The sequence below is a fragment of the Pristis pectinata genome, chromosome 33 (genome assembly GCF_009764475.1).
Source record: "Pristis pectinata isolate sPriPec2 chromosome 33, sPriPec2.1.pri, whole genome shotgun sequence".
NCBI classification, from domain to species: Eukaryota; Metazoa; Chordata; class Chondrichthyes; order Rhinopristiformes; family Pristidae; genus Pristis; species Pristis pectinata.
In genome coordinates, this window is record NC_067437.1 from 1,622,366 (window position 1) to 1,643,771 (window position 21,406).

The window sequence follows — 21,406 nt, forward strand, 5'->3', positions numbered from 1 at the left end:
CGGAATGTCAATTAAAACAAGCAAAAGAATGGGTTAAGGGGAGATGTAAATACCACAACAGAATCATTACCTGATGATGTTGAACTCGAGAGTTGTATTGGGAAGGCTGGAATGAGAGAGAAATACATAAGGATATTCAGCAAGGTACCACTGATGGAAAGTACAATGAATTCGAAGGTATATTCTGGTGAGACATTGCAAACCCAGCTCATGTGCAATAGTATCTGACCACACATGTAGACTTGGAAAAGATTGGCTCAAAGAATTAAAGTGGATTGGAAGAATGTGCTTGGTATGATCACAAACACACCTACATAAACAACAGGCAAAGCAGTCTGTATACTGCCTCACACAAATTAAGCCAAGTATAAGCCAATCAACTGCACAACTGAAGGATCATGTGGAGGTAGGTTTCAACAAACTCGAATGACATGGTGTGTCGGACAAACTGTAGAGGGGTTGGACAACACCTTTCGCTGTGGTGCCCAAAGTCAGCAAACTCTCCAGCTCTGTGGCAGTGACAAGATGACCCGCAACCAAGGAATGAACGATGTGGTGCTGTTCCTTGAGTTTACACTGACCCCTTTTCCCTGCAACTTTAAACTTATTTTATCTCTGTAAATGTAAATAAGTGTAACGTCACGTGTGATGTATTTGATCATGTGTGTATTGTGCACGTGTGCATAGTCGAAGAATTACCATGAATAAACCAGACATACCTTTTAGAGCTCTGTGTCTCTGGCATGTAATTCTTACGCTGCAGATTACTGCACTTAGATCTCTCACTCTGAACTGGCAATAAGGCCAGATGAGGGGAAAATAATCAAAGCTGTCTAAAGTAGCAAAGTTATTGAATATATTAAGTTGCTGAAACAATGGGATTTAAGTTTAGACTCTAAGGGAAGAGAATTAGATGCTAGTGTAAGGGAATGTTGAGTATAACCTTGCAACTATCAAATTACAACCAATTCAAAACTCTGATAAAACATCGGAGGCCTTTGGTTCTTGGATAGAGATATTTCTTAGAGCAAACAATCATTTGGGTGAAACGTCACCTGCTCAAAACAAAGCCACAAGACAATGTAGGAACACAACCTCACTGTCAGACGGCAGGCTCAATGAGTACATATGGGGCAATAGAGAGTCCAACACCCCTGGGGATTGTGTAAAGTTTTGGCTACATTAGTGATCACATGGACCGTGCTGGTAATTGGTTTATTATTGTCACGTGTACCAAGATACAGTGAAAAACTTTGCGTGGCAACCAGACAGATCATTCCATACTTATCATTCATACAGTACATTGAGGTAGTAGAAAAGCAAGGCAGCAACGGAATGCAGAATAAAGTGCTACAGTTCCAGAGAAAGTGCAGTGCAGGCAGACAATAAGGTGCAAGGGTCACGACGAGGTAGATTGAGAGATCAAGAGTTCATTTTTAGTGTATGAGAGGTCCGGTCAAGAGTCTTATAAAAGCAGGATAAACGTGTTGTTGTGATTTTGGCTCCAAAACTGAGCCACGTGGGACAAGTGACCTAACAGATGAGCAAATGCAATCTAAGTGCTTGGATGTGCGAGGTTTAATGGTTGACTATGTTTGTGAAGTAGCCACACGGACAGAAACGGCTTTGTGGGTGTTACCAGCAAAGCTACATTTAATGCCCATCGCCAACCGCCTTTGAGCTAGGAGACGGCCGGCTGGGCCACTTCAGTTAGGAGTCTGCCATTAGTGTGTTATTTTTCATTCTGTTACGGCTATAGCTTTTGTGAGGAAGATTAATCAGTTGCATAAAGAACAGCTGCAGTTGTATAAGTCATTGGTGAGGCCTCACTTGGAGCACTGTGTACAGTTTTGGTCCCCTGTTACAGGAAAGATGTGGTTAAACTGGAAAAAGTGCAGAAAAGATTTATGAGGATGTTGCCAGGACTCTAGGGCCTGAGTCATAGGGAGAGGTTGGCCAGGCTGGGTCTTTATTCCTTGGAACGTAGGAGAATGAGGGGCAACCTTATAAATGTGTTTAAGATTATGAGAAGCATAGATAAGGTGGACAGTAACAGTCTTTTCCCCAGGGTAGGGGAGTCCAAAACCAGTGGTCATAGGTTTAGGGTGAGAGGGGAAAGATTTAAAAGGTACCTGAGGGGCAACTTTTTCACACAGAGGGTGGTGAGTATATGGAACAAGCTGCCAGAGGGAGTGGGTGAGGCAGGTACAACAGTGTCATTTAAGAAGCACTTGGATAGGTACATGGAGAGGCGGGACTTGGAGGGATATCGGCTGAACGCAGGAAATTGGGACTAGCTGGGTGGGCACTGTGGTGGGCATGGACTGCTTGGGCCAAAGGGCCTGTATCCGTGCTGTATTGCTCGATGACTCTATGGAGTCTCATATAAGCCGGGCTACATAATCACAGAAATCTTCCCTCCCTGTGGGAACTAGAAGCCTTGACAATATTAGCTCTTAAAATTGTAGAATTATTTGAATTCATTTGCCCAGCTACCACAGATGGAACTTGAACCTGCATTCCACTATGAACTGGTTAGCTTCCACCGTGGAAGAGCAGGGAAGGGAACGGTGTGTTAATGACTTCAGCTCCGTTCACTCACAGACCATAATCCGGAGACAATACATTTCATCTGTTTGTTTCACTCCACAACTGCTTCACACCTGTTCTCTGGGATCCTCTTGCCCCCAACTCGCCAACTCCATTTAGGTTCTTCTTCCAAACCAATGACCACCTCCTGCTCACCTCTGATTCCCCCACAGGGTCCATTGGGTTCCCCTTGAACAAAGATCTACACTTAATCCTGGTGCAAGGTTCTGGCCCGAGACATTGAAAATTCTTCTCCCCCCACAGATGCTGCTCAACCCGCTGAGTTCCTCCAGTGTTTGTTACTGCACTTAACCCTCACTTTCCATGAGGGATGGGAGCACAGACCTCCTGTGGTGAATAAAGAATGTGGATACCACTCTCCTTTGTACTCCATATACCCCCCCCCAACAAACATGAATATACCCTATAATGTTCTAACAGTGTTAACAAACATTTAGACACCTAAAAGGAAATTATATCAGCTAACAAACTACTTCCATTGAATCAGCGATTGGTTTTGAAATCACAAGGTATAAGTGAAAAACATTCTTTATAAGAACTGTGTGGTGTGGGGAGCCACTTAACATAAGTGGTCTGGAAACTCATTACCATGTTTATACAGACAATGATTAGTCCCTCGATGTATACATGAATGTGGATGCAGTTTTTTAGGGAATAAAATTAAATTGGGTACTGGATCTGACCTCTTGAGTCCACGGATTCTTGGATAGAAATCAGCGGATACTGAGGACGGAGTGGGCTCCATGTGGAATGTGAACAACAGATTGGGGGTGGGCCAGAGAGTTGAATTTTGCTCCAATGCTTGTAATATCTTAACATATAAAAGGGTGGAGACCAAGTTCTGTCCTTCAGGAGGTTTATTTATTAATTTTCTTCAAGCCTGTTGAATGCACATGTCTGCAAATGCAAATCTTACAGAGATCAACCAAAATGCCATCTGCCAAAGAACAAGACGCTGTCAGAAGATAAGACCCGTTACTCCTGCTGGCTCGGAGGAGAACATCCATATGCATTCAGTTTTACACAATATATATAACTGGATATTTTATATACATTACTACAATATTGTTTCATTGCCCAGAGAAGGAAAGCAAATGAATGACAGGATATCCATTAGAGTGATGTAAAACTAAAGGCAGCACACTTTGATGGCTGGAGGTTTATTGACATTACACAGAAGGGTGCACATTGCCCAGAACGACTTTACTAATTCTAAAGTGAAAACATAAATAGCAGCATTTGGATAAACTAATGGCGATCTGTTCATCGTCACTCAGGGTGACCCTGGGCTTCAGTGGTGAAGGGTCAAAGCCATGTCATAAAGCAGCAAGCAAAGAGACTTCATCTTACAGCAAGTGACTATCACCACTGCATTCTAATGTTCTAATTGTGAGCTTATTAATAAATATGGAAAATAAAATATCTCAGTAACACAGGAGCTGGAGAAGAATGTGGCCGCCTCCTACCTGCCCCATTCAGCAGTATGATTAGATCTGATTTCGTCTCCCTTTCCATCCCTAAATTCCCACGTTTCCACCTAACTCTGTCCGTGCCTTCTCTAGTGCTGTGAATGCTCACATCCGTCCTTCGGGACAGATCCCACGCCTGGATGTGTGGTCCTTGTGCCCTCCCTGCAGTCAGTGGGGAGGGTTGGAAGCCCCAGTGAGCCTCTGCCAAAGGCGAGGAGCGGGAGGGTCTGCTGGAGGACAACCTACTGGTTGACCACTCCCCACTTCCATGGAGGTGTAATTGGTATCCATTGTGAGATGACCCTCTCCCCCATTTTTTATGGTTCACTTTTGGTGAGTCCAGGATACCAACAGGTTACGTGGTGATGGGCCCACAGTGCTGACCAGGAACATCTGTCCATATCCGACTTAACTCCTTGGTGTCAAGCAGTCGGGGATATCATTGCTGCTTGGACCAGAGACCATCGTTTCCTAACACCACCTCATCAACTCCTTGACGATGCGGATCACTGTGGCTAAAGGATTGCAAGGGGCAGGCGATTCATGTCGCCTTGCCATACGCCAGACAAAATGCGAAGGGAGGGGCGGGGGTTGGTGGGCGAGGGGTGCTCACACTGATGCACTGGAGAAGTGACGGGCTTCATCGTCAGGGGAGACATGGAAGGCGAAACTTAACTACTGACAGGACTGCACACACACAGCCCCAAGCTCGGCACAGGGGTTAGTTCTCTGGGCCTGCATGAGAGTAAAAACTGGTCACTTTTGTAGGGAGACATTTCTCACCTACCCACAACCTGAGCATATGTAATGGTAACGGGGCGGAGGCAGTCTGTGCTCCTGTGAACAGCCCTTCCTCACAACCATGCACAGTCCTGTTCCCCTTGGTTGGAAAGACTTTGGTTGTTTACAACAGGAATCAGCAGAAACCCACATCAACCCTACCTTGCTTCAAAGCTTTGGGCAAGACTAACAGAGCCGTTGTGTATACAGGCAGCATGCAAGTATCCATGTAACTAACTGAAGAAAATATCCAAACCTTATCAAAAAGCTGTTACAATGGCCCATAAATTATTCCCCTGGTTTCCTCCTTGCCATTCTTTGAAAAGTTGCCGCACATACCTCCCTATCTTCTCTCTTTGTCAACCCTCCAGTGGGTCTAAGGTCTCCATTTGGATATTTATGAGCTCTCATAGGACAATGAGGATGAAGTGGTCCAACCCCAAAGGAAAGCTTGTGAGAAATATTAGTTCCTTTTGTTCAAAACTGCTGACTGGGTCCACCTTCCCCACGCCCCAGATCTTCAACCTTTCGTTGCAATAGAGAGGTGGCCATCTTCTACTTGCAATGACGTCAATTTCAAATCTGTACAACTTCATCCCTAAAATGGCTTTTTCTTATCAAAGACGATAAATATGGAACTGGAAGTCATTCTACATCCTATGTACAATCTCTCCGGGTAATATGGAGCCTATAGTACTAATATGGCACTTTTGCATGCCTACTTGTGGTGTCCAAAGAGTTGCCTGAAGAAATAAAGTCTCTGTTGTCCTCTCCTCACAAAGTGGACATTTTTATTTCAGAATCCACTTTTTTCTTCTGTTTCTCCATAATGGCTTCCAACTCTGTTATACTCCGATTTTCCTGTAAGAGATTTGTCAACAGGGCCATTTATCAGAATTGGAAAAACCTTCGAGAAGTTGACTAGTTAGATAAAGAAAGATAAAGAGCAGCTTAGGCGTATACTTATGGGTGTTTAGAAGACTAAGAGATCTTATTGGAACAGAGGGGCTGTGAGGGGGTGGATGGTGAGACAGTGTTTTCCCTGGTGGGGGTATCTAGAACCAGGATCACAATCTCTTGAGGCAGAAATGAGGAGGAATTTCTTCTCTTGGAGGGGCGGTGAACCTTTAGAACATTTTACCCCACACACTTGGAGTACAGGATCCACTATGAAGTTATTGAACAGCAGAGCTCAAGGGGCTGAATGGCCCATCCCTTTGAGTCCTTTTGCACTCGTACAACTGAATCCTTCAGCACAATGGAGACCAGCTCTGCCAATTCCAAAGTGAGCAACGGACGGAGAACATTTTCCCCTCGTTCTCTCAGGGCAGACCAACCAGCAGTGTGGCAGCACCTTTGGGTGCAGGACCTCAGCACCCTTAATGAGAAGGCCAGTAAACTCTTGCCCACCTTCCAGTCGAACTGAAAGATGTTTAACTTCAATGGGTGAAGGAGCATTATTAGTTCCTCTGGGGACTGACAAGGTTTGCCCGTTCCAGCAGACCCTTGCTGTAACTCCCCAAGAGGCAGAGACTTGACTCGAACCAGAGAAGGGGCACGGGTCCTAATGTTACTCTCCAGGTCTGGAAGTTCTTTGGATGTCTGCTGCCTTCTCCAAACAAGGGGAAGGGGCTAGAATTAGGGGCCAGGGCTCAGACCCCATCCCAGCCATGGTGTCCCTGTTGCGATGGGGATGGCCATGAGCTGGGGTTGGGAGGGGGAGCTTGGAGGCAAAAATTAGTTTGAGTTTTTGCTCCCCATTATGGACCAATGGTTTCCCAGTGTGGGAGATCCTGACCAATGACTTCTTCCATCATTTGCAAACACAGGCATGAATTCCTTTATTCTAACCATCTCTGTTACTTCTGGCAGCTTTTGCTACAACGTGCACTTCCTTATAGTGTTTGACTAACCAGAGGACGAGTTTACCTCAAGCAGTGACCTGTGAACCATGATCTGACTGTAGACCCTGGCCCCTTCTTCTGGACTCACTGATCTCAACTCTTCCTTCTGAAGTGAGAAAAGCTGAGCTCCGGTCAGGATCCCGAGTGACTTCACCGTCCTGCGGAGAGAAAGGTGGTCATTAACCTCCTAACATGTCTGCTGAAGCTCTCCGCTCTCCCCCACACTGTGCACCTTGACCCAAGTAACACTATGGTGGGGTGGCCACTGACTGGACAGTTCCCATGTCCTCTATACCCCCTCCACCCCCGACTTCCCCAGTTAGAATCTCCATCTTGTACCTGGATCATAAAAGGCAACAAAAAGCTGAAATACCATAGTTGCTGGAAATCTGAAATAAAGACAGAGATTGCTGGGGACACGGCTGATCAGGCAGCAGGAGTGGAGGAACAAATCAAGTCGACGCTTCAGGATGATGACTCTTCACTGGGACAAGACCCTCCCTGGTACATTCCCCTGAGGGACACAGGAATCAGGGTCTAAGCCTAGTGTCCAGACCACGCGGATGGTGTGTGGGTCCATCCCTGATGATATGCTGGGCCATTATTACAGGGCAGTCAGGTGTCATTGGGTGGGTCTGGAGTTACATTTGTGCCAGACCAGGTGGGGGTGGCAGCCTTGAAGGGGTGATGCACTTGAGATGCATCTGGATGAGCACTTGAATATCCAAGGCATGGAGGACTACGGAGCAAGTGTTGGGAAGGGGGATTGGTGTAGATGGATAAAAGTCAGACTGGTTAAGGATGGCAGATGTCCTCTCCTGAAGAACATCAGTGAACCAGGTGGGGATTTATGATGGTTTGGTCATCTTTTCTGTCATTGTTAGTTGTCATTTTTTCCAAATTCTAGATCACTAACTGAACTTAAGTTCCACAGCTGCCATGGTGGGGATTTGAACTTGGCTCTCTGCAGTGGAATCCCAGGTTCTGGAGGCATTGGGTGTGGAGCTCACAGGGTGACACCAGAACTGGGAGATAACTCCTGTCAAGAAGGATGGAAGTGACTGGCTTCCGCCTGAGAAACAACGATAAAGTTTGTTCATATTAAAGAGGGTTCAACAACAGATCTAAAAATGCCTCCTCTTGCAGGCAAGGGTGTAACTATGAGATGGTCAATAAATCTGGCCGGCAGTTCAGAAGAAATGCCTTTCCCCACAGATCAGTGAGAATGTGGCAGTGGCTCTCGCAGGGAGCCAGGGAAACAGGAGAATGGGATGGAGGGTCATCGGGAGAAGATGAGCAGAGGCTCTCATGGGGCATAAACACCAGCATGGAGCAGATGGGCTGAATGGCCATCTTCCTTCACTGTATGATGTTTATGACAAGCCCCACCCCAGCCCTCTGCAGTACAAACTACCCCTCAAAGGGCAGGGATGGGATTGCAGAGTTCTTTCCAAGGTCAGTGAGACTGGGGTGGATCAGCGAGGTCCCCATTGGTTCAGTGACAGCCAACAGCACTAACTGGAGTGGGTGGCATGGCCTTCACAGTGGCTGTTGTGACACTGGAGGACTTAGAGCCCAGGGTTCTCACACCAGTCCATTTGGCCCATTGGTCCATGCCAGATCAAAGTATTCCCATTCACCCCCCGACTTCCCTGTAGCCCTGCATGATCCTCGCTCTCAGGATTATCACTGCCCCTTTGATTGGTTCTTGCCCCTCGCCCACACCAGGGGTAATTTACAGCGGACAATTATCCTACCAGCTCATCTTCGAGATGAGGGAGGAAAGCGAAGCACCCGGGGGAACCACAACCACAGCGAGAACGTGCAAACTCCACACAGACAGTGCCCAAGGTCAGGATTGAACCCAGGTCACTGGGGCTGTGAAGCAGCAGCCCTACCTTCTGTACCACCGTGCTAGGTGCAGTTACCAAGGCTGCAGCGGAAGACCTGGGTATAGATTCTCCCCCTTGGTTAGCCCTGGGTTCCATGACCTTCCTCCTGCAGAGTTGCCAACAGATCCAAGCAGGCTTCATCACATGACCAGGTGTCACCAACTGCCCCACCCCTTTATTCTCACTATTGGCTGCTTAACATGTCAATCCTTCCAGACCCCTTTATTACCCAATGGAAGTTTCTTGATTTGAGGCAAACCTTTTTGTTCACAGTGATTGCTTGAATCTATTCACGAATTAATATCCTGGGTAAGAGTGTTCTGGAGAGAAGGTTTTCATCCCTGGAGAAATCCTGGTGCATTGGGCACCAACTACTCGCCTCTGATGCTACTTACATTTGGTTAAAACCCTTGGCCTCCAACCAAGTCCTGACTTCACTTGGGGAGGAACTGTAATCCAGGGGTACAGAGGTGTCCAGCGTCTTCTGTACATGGAAGGTCTTGGGTTGTGCTGTCCGCCCATTTGCTATTCTCAACAGCAGCTCCTCGTTCATTATGTTAATCTGGGAATTACGCTCTGAGGAAATAACGCACAGTGTGGGTTACGACCATCTCCGACGGTGCATGCTAGCTATCCTGCAGAAGAAGGGAGGCCTGGTCCCTGACACAACCAGTGGGTCCTCCTGATAGGCTGCCTCCAACAGATGCTCATGTAGACTCTAGCCTTTCATGCCAGGTGGGCACGTTCTCCATATGACCACCGAACTCTCTCAGTGCTGCACTGTGGGACTGTGGAAACCCTGACCTGTACAACCACCCATCCACTTTGGCCAATGTTCAGCATCCTCCTGTTATCATGTGATAAGTGCAGGATAGGGCTACCAGCCCCCTCAACTCCACCCGTACTAATTTCCCACTCTCAAGTCCTCGATCTTTCAAACATTGATCCACCTCCACTTACCAAATATCCAGTGATTTGGCCTCCACCACCCTTGGGGGCAGAGAATTCCAGAGATTCACCTCCCTCTGTGAGAAGAATTTCCGACACACCTCAGTTTTAAATGACCGACCCTTTGTTTGTGACTCTCCCACTGGTGAAAACATCTCAGCATCTTCCCTGTCATCCATCTTAGGATCTTGTATGTTTGAATAAGGTCACCCCTCATTCTTCTAAACTCCAAGGAACACTGTCTCTCCTCTCTTGATAGGACAGCCCTCTCATCCCAGGAATTACCCTGCTGAATCACCTTGGGACTGTCTCCAATGTTACTGTATCTTTGAAAACCTCCCTATTCTTAAACTCCAACCCCTCTGCAATGCAGGACAGCAAACCATTTGCCTTCTTAACTACTTGTTGGACTTGCCTGTTAACTTTGTGACTCATGCACTAGAACACCTCGATCCCTAGGACTCTGTCCACACTTCTCGCTACCTTGGTAAAGCAGCCAACATAATCAAAGACCCTACCCACTCCAGACATTCTCTCTTCTCCCCCCACCCCCCCAATCAGGCAGAAGATACAAAAGCCTGAAAGCACGTACCACCAGGCTCAAGGACAGCTTCTATCCCGCTGTTGTAAGACTATTGAATGGTTCCCTAGTACGATAAGATGGACTCTTGACCTCACAATATACCTCATTATGGCCTTGCACTTCATTGTCCACCTGCACTGCACTTTCTCTGTAGCTGTAACACTTTATTCTGTATTCTGTTTTTTACACTGTACTACCTCAATGCACTGTGTAATGAAATAATCTGTATGAACATTATGCAGGACAAGTTTTTCACTGTACCTCGGTACAAGTGACGATAATAAATCAATTTACCAGTTGACCAATTTACTTGCAGTCTCTCTCCATTTAGATAATAATCCGCCTTGTGATTCCCTCTTACCAAAGGGCATGATCTCAAACCTCCCCACATAAACTCCCATTTGTCAGGTTTTTACCCAATCTCACTATCTATCTGCAGAATCACAACACGCCCTTCCACCTATTTTCATATCATCAGCAAACTTGGAAACCTTACATTCCCCCCTCCCCCCCCCCACCGCCTCTGGGTCATTAACGTAAACAGTGAACAGTTGGGGGCCAGCAATCAACCCCTGGGGTACTCCACTCATTACTTCACGAAAATCATAGAAAATTTATAACAGGAGGCCATTTGGCCCATCATGTCTGTGCCGGTCAAAAAAGAACCACCCAGGCTAATCCCAGTTTCCAGCTCTTCAAGTACACATCCAAGTCCTGTGTAAATGCAGTCAGGGTCCTAGCCTTTCACTGTCTTTTCAGGCAGCGAGTTCTCGACTCCTGCCAAACTCTGGATGAAGACATTTTTCCCAATCTTCCTTTTAACCCCTCCACCAATTACTCTAAATCTCTGAAAATGCTGGAAGTACTCAGCAGGTCAGGCAGCAACTGTGGAGAGAGAAACAGATCTAACCCTGAAACATGGTGGCTGTCTCTCTCCACAGATGCTGCCTGACCTGCTGAGTATTTCCAGCATTTTCTGTTTTATTTTAGATCTGTTTTTATGAATTTCACTCTAAACCTCTGCCTTGATCGATAACTTCTCCGGAAAGAGAAATAGATCCTTCCTATTTACTGTATCTGGGCCCCCGTAATTTTCTGCGCTTCAGTTGTTGCCCCTCATTTTCAGTGAGTGGGAGCTGGGACTCAGAACGAGAGGCAGGAGTTTTCAAAAGCAGAGAATCTATGTGCTTGGTGTTCTTCAGTGAGCAGGACCCTTAAAGAGGCACACTTGTATATTGTCAGTAATAATTGGCTAATCAGCAGCAGCCAATAAAAAGAAGCTAGGATTAAGCAGAATGGCCATTGTTGCAGTGGTCAGTGTTAGAGTGGGGACTGAGGCTTTGGTGAGAAGATGCTGAGTAAGTGACCTTGATGAGGGGAGCGTGAGCAGCTCTTTTAAAAAAGGTTTCAGTAAGAAGGCCCAGGTAAGAACAGGTAAGGTATTTATTTTGTTGTCTGTAAATCCTTAGTCCTTGATTCACTGTAGGCAGGAAGGCAGTTAGGGCAGTGGAATGCTCCTCCTGTAAGATGTGGGATGTCAGGGAACCTCACCATCTCCCTGGTGACTACATCTGCAGGAAGTGCACCAGCTGCAGCTCCTGACTGACTAAGTTAAGGAAATGGAGCTGGATGTAATCCAGACCATCTGGGAAGCTGAAAACCATCACAGATGTGATTTCTACTGAGGTGGTCACACCCAGGGTACAGGCTTCAGATAGATGAATGACCACCAGGAGAAGTGAGGGGAGTAAGTAGTCAGTGCAGGTTTCCCCTGTGGCCATACCCCTCAGCAACAAGTCTACCCTTCTGGATACTGCTGTGGGGGGGGGAATGACCTATCAGGGTGCAGCGGCACTGTGGCTGGCTCTGTAGCTCAGCAGGGGAGGGTAATGTCAGGCAAAGCAATAGTGATAGGAGACTCGATAATTAGGGGGGCAGACAGGAGATTCTGTCTCTGAAAGAGATACCAGGATGGTGTGTTGCCTCCCAGGTGCTAGGGTCAAGGATGTTTCAGAGCAGCTGCAGAATATCCTCAAGGGGGAGGGTGAGCAGCCAGAGGTCGTGGTGCACATTGGCACCAATGACATGAGTAGAAAGGGGGAAGAGGTCCTGTGCAGTGAGTATAGGGAGTTAGGAAAGATGCTGAAGAGCAGGACCTCCAAGATAATAATCTCTGGATTACACCCGGTGCCATGTGCTAATCAGGGCAAGAATAGGATGACAGAACAGATGACTGAGTGGCTGAGGAACTGGTGCAGGGGGAAGAGTTTCAGGTTCTTGGATCATTGGAACCTCTTCTGGAGCAGGGGTGACCTGTACAAGAGGGACAGGTTGCACCTCAACTGGAGGGGAAGCAATATCTTGGCTGGGAGGTTTGCTGGTGCCACTCAGGAGGATTTAAACTAGTTTGGCAGGGGGATGGGAACCAGAGCACTGGGTCAGAAAGTGGAGAGATTGAGAGGAAGGGACATGTCAGGGCCAGTAAATACAGGCAGGAGCAAAGTAATAGACACAAAGGGATGGACAATTTGAAGTGTTTGTACTTAAATGCTGGGAGTATTGTGGGTAGGGTGATTAACCTAGAGAATGGATCAGTACATGGAACTATGATGTGGTGACCATTACAGAGACTTGGTTCAGAGAAGGACAGGAATGGATGCTTAATGTTCCAGGGTTTTGATGTTTTAGAAAAGATGGGGGGCGGGGGGGGGAGTTGCACTACTGATCGAGGACAATATCACAGCTGCACTCGGAGGGGACACAATGGAGGCTTGTCCACTGAGTCTGTATGGGTAGAACTCAAAAATCAGAAAGGTGCACTCACTCTGATGGGATTATACTACAGACCCTCCAACAGTGACCGGGACATTGAGGAACAGATATGGAGGCAGATTAGGGAAAGGTGTAAAACTGATAGGGTTGTTGTCGTGGGGGACTTCAACTTCCCCAATATAAACTGTAAGAGGTTTAGATGGGCAGAATTTGTTGGGTGCATCCAGGAGGGTTTCTTAAATCATTATGTAGATAGTCCAACGAGAGGAGGGGCCGTACTGGACCTGGTGTTGGGTAACGAGCCTGGCCAGGTGGCTGACCTTTCAGTGGGAGAACAGTTAGGGAACAGTGACCACAGCTCCTTAAGTTAAGATAGCTATAGATAAGGATAAGTATGGACCTTGTAGGAGAATATTAAATTGGAGCTGGGGAAATTATGAGAGCATTATGCAGGAACTAGGGAGAGTTAATTGGAACAGCTGTTTTTGGGCAAGTCCACATCTGGCGTGTGGAGGGTGTTTAAAGGCCAACTGCACAGAATACAGGACAGGAATGTTCCAGCAAGAAGGAAGGACAAGGATGACAGGATAAGGGAACCTTGGATGTCAAGAGGTGGTGAATTTAGTAAAGAAGTAAAAAGGAAGTTATGCAAAGCTGGGATCAAACAAAGCACTTGAGGATTATAAAGAAGCCAGAAATGAATTCAAGAAAGGAATTAGGAAAGCCAGGAGGGGCCATGAAATGTCCTTGGCAAGTAGGATTGAAGAAAATCCCAAGGCATTCTATACATTCCTCAAGAATAAGAGGATGACGAGGGAGAGGGTAGGACCACTCAAGGATAAAGGAGGGAACATCCCCTTGGAAGCGGAGGATGTGGGTGAGGTCCTTAATGAGTACTTTATATCAGTATTTACCAAGGAAAATGATGAGGATAGGGAGATCAGGAGCATGCTAATATGCTAGGGCACTTTGAGATAAAGGAGGAGGTAGTGTTGGGTCTCTTAAAGAACATTCAGATGGATAAGTCCCCGGGACCTGAAGGGATATACCCCAGGTTATTGTGAGAGGCAAGAGATGAGATTGCTGGGGCCTTGACCAACATCTTCGTGTCCCCTCTAGCCACAGGTGAGGTCCTGGAGGACTGGCGAGTAGCTAATGTCCTTCCTTTATTCAAAAAAGGAAACGGATATTCCTGGTGAGTCTCACATCAGTGGTGGGGAAGTTACTGGAGAGGATTCTTTGGGATAGGATTTATGAGCATTTGGAAAACTAGCCTAATTAGGGACAGTCAGTGTGGCTTTGTGCAGGGCAAGTCGTGCATTACTAATGTGATTGAGTTCTTTGACGAGGGTGGTTGATGAAGGTAGAGCAGTGGATGTTGTCTACATGGATTTCAGTAAGGTGTTTGACGAGGTCCTTCCTGGGAGGCTCACCCAGAAGATTAAGATGCATGGGATCCACGGTGAATTGGCCGTTTGGATTCAGAATTGGCTTGCCCATGGAAGATGGGAGTGGTCAATGGGACTTATTCTAGTTGGAGGTCTGTGACTAGTGGTGTTCCTCGGGTCTGTACTGGGACCTCTGCTGTTTGTCACGTATATAAATGACCTGGATGAAAATGTAGATGGGTGGGTTAGCCAGTTTGCAGATGATATGAAGATTGGTGGATAGCACAGAAGACTGACAAAAGATACAGCAGGATACAGATCAGTTGCAGATATGGGCAGAGAAATGGCAGATGGAGTTCAACCCGGCCAAATGTGAAGTGTTGCACCTTGGGAGATCAGATGCAAAGAGACAGTACACTGTTAATGACAACAATGTTGATGAACTGAGGGATCTTGGGGTCCAAGTTCATAGCTCCCTGACAGTAGCTACACAGGTTGATAGGGTGGCAAAGAAGGCATATGGCATGCTTGCCTTTATTAGTCGAGGCACTGAGTTCAAGAGTCAGGAAGCTATGTTGCAGCTTTTTAAAATCTTAGTTACTCCACATCTGGAGTATTGCATTCAGTTCTGGTCGCCCCATTACAGGAAGGATGTAGAGGCTTTGGAGAGGGTGCAGAATAGGTTCACCAGGATGCTGCCTGGATTAGAGGGCATGGGCTATGAGAAGAGGTTGGATAAACTTGGGTTGCTTTCTCTGGAGTGGCTGACCTGATAGAGGTTTTAAAGATGATGAGATGCATAGATTGAGTGGACAGCTGGTATCTTCCCCAGGATTGAAATGTCTAATACCAGAGGACATGCATTTAAGGTGAGAGAGGGTAAATTCAAAGGATGTGTGGGGCAAGTTCTCTTCAGTGGTGGGTGCCTGAAATGTGCTGCCAGGGATGGTGGTAGAGGCAGATACAATAGGGGCATTCAAGAAGCTCTTGGGCACATGAATGTGAGGGAAATGGTAGGCATACACTTCGTGTAGGCAGAAGGGATTAATTTAGTTGGACATTTTATTACTAATGTAATTGGTTCAGCACAACATTGTGGGCTGAAGGGCCTTTTCCTGTGCTGTACTGTACTGTTCTATTTCCCTTGTTCCAAACACAACTTCCCTCAGAGCTGCAACTTTCCAGTCCTGGCAACATGATCATAAACCTCCTGCACCCTCTTCAGTGCACTCGTCTTTCCTGAGGTGTCCAGAACTGTACACAGTACTTGAGCAGTGGTTTCATTAGCCTTTAATACAGTTCCTCATAACCTCCCAGTTCTTATATTCTGTACCTTTCCTAATACAGGAAAGCATCTTCAATGTCTTGTTAACCACCTCACCTCTTGCTACCTTGAAGGATCTGTGGACATGACCTTGCAAGGTCCCTCTGTTCCTCCACACTGCACAACACTGAGCGATGGGGAGGACCATTGGCTGGTTTCTGACATTACACTTATTGTGACTAGTGTGCATTAAAATGGGTGTGTACATCAGTGTGTATATAGATGCTGCTATGGTAGAGGTGTGTGAGTGGGTGTGTCTGTTCTTGTGTATGTTTGTGTTTGTGCATGTTTGTATGTACATGTTTGTGCATGTCTGTGTTTACATGTGTGCACATGTGAGAGTATGGTCCATTACACAGTGACAGTGGCGTGTTGGATAATGTTCACTCCAACCAATGCAGTAGGACACATTATTTACCAGAGGTGTTGCTCAGTGCTGGGGGCAGAAAGACCCCAATGCTCAGTCCTAGACCTTCACCCTGGGGGGGAGGGGGGGGTCACACTCACCTTTCTCCTTCTGTGTCACCCCGAGGGCATCAGGGTCCCAGGACGTTGGGGTGTTGATGGGTGGCAGCATCATCTTCTTCTGGGGTGTCGGCGGGGGGGTGCCCTTGGCCTTCTGTCGACCCTCCTGTAAAACACAAAGTACATTCACAGCCTTGTCCAGCAGGGAAACGGGCCCATCAAGTCTGTACCTACCAACCAACCAGCCAGACAGATCATTCCATACACAAGTACAAAGGAAAACAGAATGCAGAATATAATGTTACAGTTGCAGAGAGTGCAGTGCCAGTAGATAGATAAAGTGCAAGGGCTGTATCAAGGTAGATTAGATCAAGAGTTCACCTTCAGCGTTTGAGAGGTCCATTCAGGAGCTTGATAACAGTGGGATAGAAGCTGTTCTTGAGCCTGGTGGAACATGCTTTTCAGCTTTTGTATCTTCTGCCCATTGATCAATCCCATTCTATTCTCCCCACATTCCCGTCAACTCCCTCAGATTTTCCCCCAACTCACCCACACAATGGGGGCAGTTTTCAGTGGCCAATTAACCCACTGACCTGCACGTCTTTGGGATGCGGGAGGAAACTGGAGTACCTGGGGGAAATGCATTCACAGGGAGAACGTGCAAACTCCACACAGACAGCGCCCAAGGTCAGGATCAAACCTGGGTCACTGGAGCTGTGAGGCAGCGGCTCTTCCCGCTGTGCCACTCCAAGTAAAGCCTGATGTCCTGGTTCCTTCCATTGCAAAATTCTTAGAAACTTAAAACTACAATTCCCTAACCAAAGAAGGGCAGCTGAATCCCAGGCTTCGCTCCCCACCTTGGAGCATGGCCCACTTCCCCACTGTGCTCTCGAGGGAAAGAAAGCGAGGGCCACATTTCTAACTGTCAAAACCACTTTTGTGACGTCTGTCAGAAGCCATGTGGGCACAGCAGGATCCCATAGAGAGCAAAGTGGCTCGTGGACTCCTTTGGTTGAGAAATGGTTCATTGGTCAGGACAATGGGGTGATCTTCCCTGCTCTTCTGCAAAGCAGCAAGAAGGATTTTGCACTGCACTGCTGGATGTTCTGGAGGGTCATTGTTCCAAGATGAGAGGGCAGCTGTTTAAAACTGAGGTACATAGAAACAACTTCTCACAGAAGGTGGTGACTCTCTGGATTTCTTTTCCCTACAACATTGTGGAGGCTGGATCACCACAAGTAGTTAAAGTGGAGTGGATAGTTTTGTGAAAGATTGGGGAACTGGCACTAAGGAATAGTTAAGGCCTGGGGCAGATCAGCCATGATCACATTGAGTGGTGGGGCAGGCATGAGGGGCTGAGTGGCCTCCTCCTGCTCACATTTTCTTGTGTAAGGCAGAACTGTAACAGGATATTTACTGAGGAAATGTGGCGAAGAATAAAGATTTAAGAACACAGATCGAGCCAGGTGAAGGTTAGGAACACAGTGCAGTCCATCACAAAAACTTCCATGGGCTCAGTCTCCATGGACTCCCCTCCCCACCATTGACTCTGTCTACGCTTCCCGCTGCCTTGAAAGCAGTTGACATAATCAGGGACCCCTCCCACCCTGGTCATTCCCTCTTTCTACCATCAAGCAGAAGATACAGAAGCTTAAAACCATGTTCCACCAGGCTCAAGGACAGATTCTACCCCACTGTTGTCAGACTCTTGAACAGACCTCTCATACGCTAAAGGTGAACTCTTGATCTAATCTACCTCATTGTGACCCTTACACTTTATCTGTCTGCCAGCACTGTACTTTCTCTGTAACTGTGACACTACATTCTGTTTTCTTTTGTACTACCCCAATGTACTTGTGTACAGAATGATCTGTCTGGATGGCACGTAAGCAAAACCTTTCTCTGTATCTCGGTGCATGTACCAACAATAAACCAATTCCAATACCAGAATTCCAGGAACAGGCACCAAGAAACTATTTGTCATCCACTGTTTCTCACGAGTAGGACATAGGCTGGGGTTGGTCAGTGTGGTGTGGGTTACCTTGGGAACTACCTGTGCATACAGGCTGGAGTTATCTACGACATCTTGCATGGGGAGAGGCTCCAGGATGTTGAAGGGGATGTATCCGATCTGGCCACTCTGGTTCATCACCTTCCACCACCGCTTGGAGTCGTCCAACACCTGGAGAGGGCACATGTCAGACACGGTGAGATACTGCAGTCAGCTCCTGTAGTCAATGGCCAAATAACTGGTTGTCTGCAGATGGTGAATTGGCCACAGTTAGTGGGGAGGTGAATGAACCCGATCCCAACCATTGCTGGAACAAGGGAGGCTGTTGGGCCTTCTGTCAGACCTGGCGACCTCCACTGCAACTGATTCCAGTAACTCCAGAAGGTAAGAAAACCTTGCATTCCCACTGAGAACATCACATGGCACTTTACAGTCTGATGTGTAGCCAGGAAGAAGGCAGCTGATCTGTGCACAGCAAGTTCCCCAAACAAAAGTGCGCTGACAACCAGATTATCTGTTTCAGCTTTGACTAATTCATTCAATGCTGGGGATCTGGAGACACAAGACTGCAGATGCTGGAATCTGGAGCAACACAAAGTACTGGGAGGAACTCAGCAGGTCAGGCAGTACCTGTGGGGGGGAACAGATAGTTGACATTCTGGGTTGAGACCCTTCATCAGAACCAGTCCAGATGAAGGGTCTTGACCCAAAACACTGACTGTCCATTCCCCCCACAGACGCTGCCTCACCTGCTGAGTTTCTCCAGCATTTGTGTGTTCTTCAGGATCTGGCCATCGCTGGCAAGGAGCAGCAGTTGTCCATCCCAATTTCCTCTGAACATCATGGCTAACAAGGCCTTTCTAAAGGACACTTCTGGCACACTGTGTCTGGAGTCAGATCTAGACCAGACCAGGTCAGGACAGCAGACTTCCTTCCCCAAATCGCTGAGTGAACCCAGTGGAGTTTTCAAACACAATCCAGCAGGTTCATGAACATCTTTGCTAAAACTGCCTAGGATTTCTTTTCAAAATTCAAATTGTTAATCCAAATTTAAGTTCTGTTGGTTGGAACTTGGGAACCTGGATTATTAGCTGCCACTGTAACCTACCAAATAAATGTTAACCAGAACCCTGGGGACAACTCCCCACACATTTACAATCATCTTGTGACACAGACAGCACCTTCCTCAGTACCCCGCCCACAGTGTGACCATCCCTCAGTACTGCCCCTCCCTCTACAATGCCAGAACACCACCCTGGAATTCTTGGACCAGATTCCTGGGACCTGTTCCTCCAGTTGACCGTTCCCATGAGGAAAGATCCTTGCGCACTCTGCAGTGAGGCCCTGCACCATCTCAACCTGACCCAGGCTGTCCTGTGCAAACCTCCCTCACCCACAACCCCCATGACCTCACCTGTCAGACTATTGAGGCTAATGGTCCAGCAAGGGGGGAGATAGGGACGGGCCATCACAGAATCATCAGACCCTACAGGGCAGGAACATGCCCTTCAGCCCATCTTGTCTGTGCTGACTGCTAATCCCATTTGCTTAAAGTAGGCCCGTATCCCTCCACACCTTTCCTATCCCAGTACCTGGCCAAACACCTTAATGTTGTATCTGCCCCTGCCCCTCCTCTGACAGCTCATTCCATCCAATCACCACCCCCGTGTGGGAAAACTTGCCCCTCAGGCCCTCTAAGTTTCTCCCCTCTCCCTTTATCCCTCTGCCCGAGTTCTAGACCACCCCCCCCTCTATCCTTTCCACACCCCCATCCCCCCTCACAACTTTAAGCAGGGTCACCCCACAGCTTCCTACCTTTCAGTGGGAAGGAAATGTCCAACTTGTCAGCGACACCCAGGGATAAGTAAAACTAGGGTGCAGTGAGGGAAGGAATCACCAAAGTGTGGCTCACAGTCCTAGCGTCAGAGCCAGACCATCAGCAGTAAAGTTAAGAAGCAGTCCTTCATGTGAAGGGTTCAGGGCAGCAGAACCTCTGCCCCACCCCACTCCCATCAGTCAATAAACTCCGGTTGGGTTAGGGCGAGGAGCTGGGGTTGAACTGCTGACTAGTACAATCTTGTTGAATGGCTGGTCAGACCCCAAGGGGCAGAATGACCTCTTTTCCTCCTCTAAGCCAGCTGAAGGGAACAGTGAGGGGACTCACCTCCACCACTTCCCCACTTAACACCGAGAGTTCACTGCTGTTTCGAGCCACAAAGTCATAGCTGCACCTCCTCTTCTTCACTGGATCCTCGTGATTCCTGAGGGAATGAGATTGGCTGTTACCGGCAGGCATGTGAGGAATTCGTCTGACGTCAAGGGAGGGGTGGTGGTCATCGGGCAGTTCCATTCTGAAGTGTGTGGTGAGTTGTGTGTGCCAGGGGTACTCAGCACACTTCACCTTCCTGAGTCGTGGGCTGTGACATAATGGTGTGAAACCTGAAGCAACGGGAGACTCTTTATGGATGTCAATCTCCTCACTGGAGTGGCAGTCCCCAGAGTCAGTGGGTTCTGGAGGATGTGGAGGATATCAGGAGATAGGGGAGAACATCTGGGGAGGGTCAATGGATTCTGAAGCATGTGGAGATACTAGGAGATAGGAGTCACTCAACACCTAGGGAGTGAGGGAAATAGGTTCTGCAGGAGATTGAAGTTATACTTAGGCTGGTGTCTCCCACTGTTCCAGAAAGGAGTTGAATAATGGACCACTAAACCACCTAAGAGAGGGAGCCCATTGGGTGTTGCTGGCTGATGTACTGGTCTGGAATGGTACTTACCCATTGGTCTGTTTAATGGGGACTGTCTGAGGGCCAGATTGCTGGAAGAGAAGAGACAAGTCAGTCAGATGCAGGTCAACGTATGATTCAAGGTGACTATGGCTGACAATTTCAGGGAACCTCTGATGTTCTGCTGCTCCCAAACAAGACAGGACCAGAGTCCTCGTAAGTCCAAGAGTTTTAGATGCTCTCTGCTCCATTTGGAGCCTGATTGGCTGGGAATCCTCAGCCAGAACCTCCAAACCAAGGGAAGGAACTGGACCCCAATCACTTAAACGTGGTTGTCCAACCTGGAGAGTCGCAGGTAAAAGATCAGTCCAGTGACTTCTATTACTGATTTTACATGATTTTAAATCATTTGATGCTTTAATTTATTTACTCTCTATTTTTGTTTAATTATTTACAGGATTTCAGATATTTAAAAACACCTCTGGGCTTTGACAGGAGATGAAAGCTCCTCATTTTTTGCTTCGTCAAAGGTCG

The 21,406-nt window shown here is 47.4% G+C and overlaps 1 protein-coding gene across 3 annotated transcripts in view; it reads right to left on the reverse strand.

Moving 5' to 3' along the window:
- Positions 1-3,471: 3,471 nt before the first annotated feature.
- LOC127585660 (epidermal growth factor receptor kinase substrate 8-like protein 1) overlaps positions 3,472-21,406 on the reverse strand; it is a 72,704-nt gene continuing 54,769 nt past the window's right edge. For all 3 annotated transcript variants that reach the window (XM_052043294.1, XM_052043295.1, XM_052043296.1), the window contains 7 exons: positions 20,924-20,964; positions 20,311-20,407; positions 18,177-18,317; positions 16,178-16,301; positions 9,051-9,231; positions 6,789-6,921; positions 3,472-5,720 (listed from right to left, as the gene is read on the reverse strand). In XM_052043294.1, the coding sequence (XP_051899254.1) occupies positions 5,634-5,720; positions 6,789-6,921; positions 9,051-9,231; positions 16,178-16,301; positions 18,177-18,317; positions 20,311-20,407; positions 20,924-20,964 (804 nt within the window). In that variant the 3' untranslated portion in view covers positions 3,472-5,633. The remainder of the gene's footprint in view (positions 5,721-6,788; positions 6,922-9,050; positions 9,232-16,177; positions 16,302-18,176; positions 18,318-20,310; positions 20,408-20,923; positions 20,965-21,406) is intronic.